This window comes from Olea europaea, chromosome 14 (assembly GCF_002742605.1).
Source record: "Olea europaea var. sylvestris chromosome 14, O_europaea_v1, whole genome shotgun sequence".
NCBI lineage: Eukaryota > Viridiplantae > Streptophyta > Magnoliopsida > Lamiales > Oleaceae > Olea > Olea europaea.
The window spans coordinates 3,619,955-3,628,114 of record NC_036250.1 but is presented as its reverse complement, the minus strand read 5'-3'; the positions used below and the strand labels follow the sequence as shown (position 1 = coordinate 3,628,114).

Here is an 8,160-nt window from a genome sequence, read left to right as displayed (position 1 = left end):
TCATTAGTCAGTGTTTGTGGAAAGGCTTTGCACATAACCTGATCCGGCGCAATTTGCAAGTTCATGACGTCAGTATATACATTGAGGTGGTTGATGGGATCGGACGTCCCATCATACTCCTTAATACAGGGATATTTGAATTTGTCGAGCAAGGGATATGACAATATCTCTGGCGTAAATGGAGTGTTAGGGGTGACACTTGTTGGCCCCCGAGCACTCCGTTATAGACCAGCTGTAATTCCTTCTTGAATGATTAAGGTAATTTCACTGGAATCCATGGTCACCGACTTCGAGCCTGAGGCCATATTGTGAATACCCGATGTTCCTACTCCACCATTTGGGGGGTCTGGTGGTCGTGCTCGAGCATCGGCCATAAAACCGCCATGCTCCGCCTACGCTGACGATGGATGTGAATTTCTTTGACTTAACAGTTGCGTGAACGTAGCCACCTGCTGACGGAGCTCTTCAAAGGCTTCGGTTGTGATGACCGCTGGCAGAGATACTCCTGAGGATTCTTCATGAGGAGCCGGTTGATCTTCGACAGGATGAGGGATGGGAGCGAATGAGCTTGCGGGAGGAAGACCTGATCGTGTGTTAACCATGGCTTTTGGTAGCGTTTCCCACAGACGGCGCCAATGATGTTACCAAAAATCGTACCTGTATATTTCCCGAGCTCGATGATTCGGATTGAGCACGATCGTAGTCTTCGGGTACCTGAAACAAAGACAACGAGGTATGTTATCGTCACCCCTCCGATGCTTAAGTCAGAAAGGGAATTATAATGTGAGGCTATAAACTGGAAAATAATGAGAAACGTACCTGAATAATGGCCCAAGGTTCTATTTTTATAGCGGTAGGTAGCGCAATCCTAATAGGATTGGGCCGGTTGGATGTTTTTATCCAAGGGAATCCTATTTATAAGGAATGTCCTACTCGTAATGGGATTGTCTGACAAGTGGTATAAGAGATGATATAGAGTTCTTGGGTGTTTAGGTGTTTGTTTGTTAGGCACGTAGGTCTAGAAGGTCTGTTAGTATGTCCCGAGGATTATTCTCGAGGACTATGGGGTGATGTTAATATTCGTATGAGTTTCCTCGAGGACCAAAATACCTCGAGGTCTCGGAAGATCCCGAGGACATATGGCAAAAAGGTGAGTTGGAGCACATATGGAGTCCTCGGGGTATACCAATATTGGCATCATCACATACAATACAAAGTAACACTGTAGATTTACTCAAAATGATTACACATTACAATTTTTATATTGTCTTTAACTAGAGATTTAACACATTTAGGGAGTACTATTCCTGACAATGCTCATATCAATTCTTTCCTCAAGAACCCAACCATTGTCTACTTGTTTCCCTTCAACCTTTTTATGCTTGTACCAGGTAGCACATACCAGGTAGACACCAAAATTCACCATGCTTAAGCAGGCTAGTAACCAGTAGAAATAATTCAACTTATCCCTGTTCAAATTGTTGCTAGCTAGCCACCCGCCACTCACCTTGTTCACTACGTTCACAACCACCGAGCTCGTGAAGTACCCGAATGCCAGCGAACACCATGAGATGGCGGTGCTAAGTGACTTCATCCCGGACGAGCTCTCAGCGTAGAAGAATTCCAACAACCCCACCAGTGTGAACATATCAGCCATTCCAAATATAGCATATTGGATGCCAAGCCAGAATATGCTTATTGGTAAAGGTTCTACTGAATCAACCAAGTTATGATTAATAGCTACGTTTTTCCTGTGTGTTTCAATTATTCCAGCTATTGCCATAGAAATAGCCGCAAGAACCAGTCCCACTCCAACCCTTTGGAGTTGAGTGATTCCGGTAGGGATTCCGGTGAACCTTGATGCTAATGGAACAAAAATCCGGTCGTAAAGTGGGATTAGGATGAACATGAACACAAGGGGGATTACTGGAATCGAGGGTCCAGGCATTTCAAAGCCTCCTATGTTTCTGTTCATTGTATTGCTCTGCTGGATGGAAAATGTTTGGAGTTGAGCCAAACAGGTGTTCATGAAAACCGTACTCAGTATAATTGGGAGCATTCGGACTAGAATTTTTGTTTCTTCAACTTGTGTGACTGTACAGAGCTTCCAAGATCCAGTGACACTTGATTCAGATGCTTCTTGTGCATTTTTAACTATTGCTGCATGATCCAAAAACCTGTAAAGATATGCTTCATATCTATAGTTATGAATCGATGATTAATTCGTGCATATACCAAATGAAACTTTGAACATACTTGAATTGATTAGTTCTTTGAAGAATCTCAGTTTGTCCAGCTTCTTTATCATGAATTTCGTGTAACTCTCCTGCAGTATCTGGAATGGCAAGTTTCCGGTTTCTAATGGCTGCAACAAATACCTATTTAAGCAGCTGAATCAGTAAATAATTTCGATTTCTGACGATTTTACTTTGAAAAGGAGACTGGTGTTTATTGTAAGTGGTTCAACACGTACCTTTAGAACACGAACAAATGGGCTTCCCTTGGGGACGTTGTTTCGATAAACTGACCTCCCCATGCTTAGAAACAGAAGTGACACTCCCACAGCTATTGAACAAATACCGAATGACCAATCCCAACCTTGGTTGGTACTTATCCAGACTAAAAATGTCACGCCAAATATAGCTCCTATTGTAACAGCAAACAAGTACCAGTTGAAGAAGCTTGAAAGAGAAGCCGCCTCCTTTGGATCCCTCTCATCGAACTGATCAGCTCCTAGCGAGGGCAGAGCCGCTTTCACCCCTCCGCTTCCTAGCGCTACCAGATAAATTCCAGCAAATAATATTGCCTGCTGGCTGCTGTCTGCTGGCTCACATTGGCTCATTTTGCTAGGGTCTAAACCTTTGCAAGGAAAAGGTCTCAGTTGCTTGAAATGTGCTTGCACTGCTAGCACAGCATACCCCTGAAAATACAGTTTTTCGGAATCAGACCTGAAATTCTTCTACCGAGAAACGATACAAGAAAAAGAAGCTAGAATCTTGTGTCATGTCCACATGTGTCCAATATCGTATGCTAAACATTCATAAAATTATTCTTAATTTCGTTTGTTCATTCATATATTTTTATCATGTTGTGTATATAGTTCATATAGAGTGGAACACATATTTATTGGATCAAATCCACTCCAGCATCGGCCTCTCAGGTTTTAATTTACTATCTGATTGTCGTAGTACAGTACATAGGTATTTTATTATAAGGGTCCTAAAATCTTGTATGGACTTGGACTAGGATTAGTATAAATGCTGATTATGTAACCCTATCATTCATACTAAATAAAATATCTTCGACTCGCTCCTTGTGGACATAGATTCACCTCTAACCACGTTAAATACTTGTGTTGATTTCTCTCTTTCACTTCTCTATTATTGCGTATAAAATCTAACAGCTGTATTGTTTAAATCCACAAATTAAAGACCTGTGTTTTTAATCAGCCAAGTTTATGATCCAAAAGCAATCAAAGCTAATAATAATTAAATATGTGCAATCAAATTATTTTTCTGATAAATTGGTATCATGCGTAAATGGTCAACGGTGTTGCTGATGCACTATCCTGGTTTTGTAAACCAATGAGCTGTTATTTTTTCAACTAACCATTTAACTAATAATTAATCAATATAATATAAGTAATCTTATCTAAATGTTTCAGAAACATTATTTCTGAGGTAAGTATAAACTGCAAGTTAACTACATTAATTTACTTTACATGGGAAAAGTCAATTCAGAATCATGCATGAAATTTATGATTCCTTTGTTAAGACAAAAATTTGAAGCTTATAAAAATGAAATAACAGGAAATCCATGCACGAAATAAGAACATAATAAAAGTACATATATAATTACGTACCACCACTTCTAAGCATCCAAAAATAATGCCAGTCTTGAATCTTGATATGTATGTATCAGAAATAAATCCTCCAAATAATGATAATAGAAATGCAGACCCCATGAAATTTGTCAGTGCAGTAGCTGATTTTGCCAAGCTGAAGTTCATGTATCCATAAAAGTAAGTCACTAAGCTCACACCATTTGAAATAAATGCCATGGTCTCCAGTGCTGACATAGCTGCGCAATTGAAAATTCTCAAATGAATTATCCTCAAGAAAAAATAATAACAATAAAAAACCATGAACTAAGCCCTGTGTTGAATAATTTTTGAATTAGCTACATGAATAATTTTTTTTACTATGGTCAAGAAATTATTGATGTAAAAATTTTTTTCACTATGTTCAAGAAATTATTGATGTAGTCGACCCCAAAATCAAATGGGACTTGTTATGCAGCAGAATATTGATGTTATCGAGAAGTAAGTTACCAAATACGAATATAGTAGCTCTCCTTCCTCCCAGCTTTGGTTGCTGTACAGGCTGAGTTTCACCATTTCGGAAAATATTCTGAAAATAAACAACCAGACATGTTTCCAATAAGCAAGAATCATCAGAATTTCGCTACTAAAAGCGACAATTTACGTCTAAGATTTTTGAAAACTTAAAAGAGAAAATTCCATGAACTAAAACATTAATGCATCAAATCATTCTTGTTCAGAATTATTCAAGATGCCTGCTTTTCGATAATCTCACCATTTTTTCTGTAACCAGAAGGTATAACTTTAATTTATCTCAAATGTCAATGCAGGAAGTTTGAAAGTGCTAACAAATACTTATATAGAGACTTGGACTCCACACTTGGCTTTGAACATACAATATGACAATCAATGGAAGCAGGAATCTCAAGGCATCTATCTTATTGCGGAAACAATACGAGTCAATGATGTTCTTTTTGTTTCTTGTGATTCAAACTCTCTCTCTGTCTCCCTCTCGTACTATTATTTTTAAATAACCATGATTTGCAAGTTTTGACTTTATTATGTTAAAATTATTTGCATCAGTTGAGAGGGGCATGTATCTGGCAGGTAAGAGTATATTAGTGTCTGCTGTTTAATTGTGAGACGGTTCCAGATTCATTTAGATGCCAAAGTGATTCATATTTTTATTAATTTAGCTATCAGATACCTTCGTGGTTTAGGTAAATAAAATTTATTCTTGTAATATATAAAGAACCTGATTTTTTTCACCGCAAATTAAAAAATAATAATAATAAATAAATAAATAAATAAATAAATAATTAGGATGTTAGAAAAGGAAGGGGTGAATGAAAATTCGTCACTCTTTCCTTAAAAGACTTTTACTCCAAGTATTATATCGCTTCTTCACGATAAATAGCCGCATTTTCTTTCAAATATCATCAAGTTTATGTGAAGTCATTCTATAAAGCATTTTTACACTATAAAATATCGTTTGAGTCTATCTACTCTCACGAATAATTATATTTATTTTTTATTTTTATTTTTTGTGTAAGGTGCTTTTATACGAATGACAATTTGTTCTATTTTGAGACCTTAAGTATTAAAGATAGCAAATTGTTTAAAGAGAAAGTGAATTTGTTGGGCCAAATCACTGTTAACTTATACATCGCACATATTTGATTTAAATAAAAATTTGATTTTTAATATATTTTGATAAAAGTTGATGGAATGTATCGTTGAAAAGTTGTGGGTCCCATAAAATATGTTATTAAAATTAATTGTCGACTTTCACTTAAATTTTAATTGAACTTTTTTATCGGAAATAAATAGAGGCTTAATTCTGTTATTGATTTAAATTTGTAAACTGTTCGTTTGCTGATGATTTGCACGATCTTTGTGAAATTAAATATTGCATTAGACATTCTTATCATAACAAGAAGAAAAAAAGGAAGAAAATTGTAAAAATGCCTTTTTATTTTGTTTAAATACTTTCTTCTTTTCTCAAACTTTGCATGGATAATATGAGCAACCATATATTATGCATTTACAGGTGCCGTACAATTTTTTTCGTGTTTTTTTTAGGACCATACTGTGTGTACACAATGATGTACACACGGCTTTACACCCCACTCACATGAAGGGAAGCTCACACGTAATAAAATATTCGTGAGCCTCCTTCTATACGAGGGGATGTAAAGCCGTGTGTACACCACAAGACGTACACACGGCATTTTCCTTTTTTTATTGGCTTGTCACTACCATATAACGTGGCTTTGGTGAAACTTTTGCCGACATAATTTTTTAACAGAAATTCAGTAATTGTTCAGCGATGAAGAAAATATATATATCGACGTCAGAAAATATATAGATAATTTATGTTTATGACATTGCAGAGTTAGCATTGTAATTTATTTTTATTATTTATTCCAAATTATTTTGGTAGCTAGGAAGTAGCCACTAGAATTACTGCGAGAGTCATAAGCGTGCTCGTATATTGATGTAATGATGGTAATTGCTCTCATATGGAAAAAAATAAAATAAAATAAAAAAATTACAAATTGGTATCCCTCCCATTATAATCAAAATTAATGGGGGTCAAACGACGGCTTAGTATGTAATTTATAGGGAAGGCAAAAAAATCTATCAAACCTAATACTCGTGGGACCCTTTCTGAACAGGATGGAGATTGCCCCGCTTAATCGAGTATTTGGATTGGGGATGGGTCGTGGGACTTCGTCTCGAGGCCCATATGGGTAACAAGGGCTTGTCCAGTCTAGTCCCGTTCTATTTAATTTATTTATTTATTTATTGAAGAAGTCAATATTTTAAATGAAAAAGTTTTCACGAAATTTCATCCGTTCTAATAGAATATGACAACTAAAATTATCTAAAGAATATGACAAATAATAAAAGTCTTAATTTACCAAATATATTTGAATAAATTAAAAAATATATATTATCACACTTTAATGAATGTGAACAACAATGAATTATCAAAAACTAAAATAAATAAATAAACGATAGTAAATGGGGCAAGGCCTCACCCCGGCTCCACCTTAAACAAGTAATGGGGCATGTCTGGAATGGAAATTACCTTGCGGGATAGGGGCGGGAGAGGTTGCCCCGACCCTGACCCCGTCCCTCCCCGTTGCCATCCCTAATAACCCATTGCCATCCATAGTAATTTGACCTCTCTAGTACTAGAAGATTATATACACTATTCACTAAGAATGATTCCTTAAGAGTTTAAAATTCTTAAATAATATTAAGAAATTTTCTTTAGATATAGTAAAAAAAATAATTTGTTTCTTTCATGTGAGTCAGAACTTAACCAATCTAAGTGATTTTTTTAGAAACTTGCTCTTGATTCTACCATTTCTAAACGTATTTCTTTAAACAAAGACGTGTCAAACATCCTTGAATAAGAAATAAGTAAAAATAAAAAAAGAGTCTCTTAATGAACTTGGATTAAACTTGTAGGGTTTTTAGGAGAATGCCATCTTACATAAGAAGCCCTTTCCAACTGAAATTTAATTGATGTTTAGACCCAACAACATCTAGAGTTGATGAATAGGTATATAAAACAAACAATAATAAGCAACAAGTCACAAATTATTGTCTCTAGATGATTAAATTTAATACAACTAAATCCTAATTATCAATCATTCAATATATAACAAAGCATAAAAGTAAAATCAACACCAAATATAGTAATGAAGAAAACCCCATTGAAAAACTCTTCACATGGATAATAAACTTCCGGGCAAACCTTGCTAAAACGATTCACCGAAAAACAACAACTTATAGTTGGTCCAAACACAACTAAACTTTAGTAGATTCAGATCATCCACCCGGTAAATCACTAAAGAATATTTTCGATTGTGGCTCCAGCACTTTTTAGCAACTTTGAACTTTTTTTTTCTCCGCGTGGATTGCCAAGAACGAATCTCGTTCTTCTCCAACTGGAACTCCAACTACCTTTCTCGAACTCTAGAACTCTGAATGATTATTGGTAAATTATTTGAGTTTTGGTGTTTGATCTTTTGGAATTATGATGCTTTGATCTTTGGTTAAGCAAGGGAATAATGGAATCAATGTTTGATCTTCAATAGGATGCTCTTTTCAATGAAAATAGGCTTAACACCCTTTGGGACTGACCAATTCTTTAGTATTTATAATATGAACGTTTGGGGTGGAATATAACTGTAAAGAGGCTAAAAATCACGATCAGATTTCACCGAAGTATGACCATCGCTCGAGCAGTGGTCTCGCAGCTAGCGAGCGATGCCTTGATCGCTCGAGAGTCGAACACGCGGATAGCAAGCGGTCATTATTCTAAA

General features: G+C 36.0%; 1 protein-coding gene across 1 annotated transcript; it reads right to left on the bottom strand.

Annotated features, from left to right (window-relative positions):
- Window positions 1-1,205: 1,205 nt before the first annotated feature.
- Window positions 1,206-4,802, bottom strand: LOC111408819 (protein NRT1/ PTR FAMILY 4.5-like). Its single transcript, XM_023038593.1, has 6 exons — window positions 4,596-4,802; window positions 4,331-4,409; window positions 3,863-4,080; window positions 2,474-2,920; window positions 2,257-2,378; window positions 1,206-2,177 (listed from the first exon to the last, which is right to left on the bottom strand). Exons 1-6 carry the CDS (start codon window positions 4,596-4,598, stop codon window positions 1,292-1,294), a joined length of 1,755 nt encoding a protein of 584 aa, XP_022894361.1. The 5' UTR covers window positions 4,599-4,802; the 3' UTR covers window positions 1,206-1,291.
- Between the last annotated feature and the right edge of the window lie 3,358 nt (window positions 4,803-8,160).

Bases quoted from the DNA above. Each gene is read 5' to 3' on its own strand.
- LOC111408819 (XM_023038593.1), bottom strand. The intron at 2,921-3,862 runs GTACGTAATTAT...CTGTATTTTCAG, and splicing joins TTGGATGCTTAGAAGTGGTG to GGGTATGCTGTGCTAGCAGT. The intron at 2,379-2,473 runs GTACGTGTTGAA...CTGCTTAAATAG, and splicing joins CATTTGTTCGTGTTCTAAAG to GTATTTGTTGCAGCCATTAG.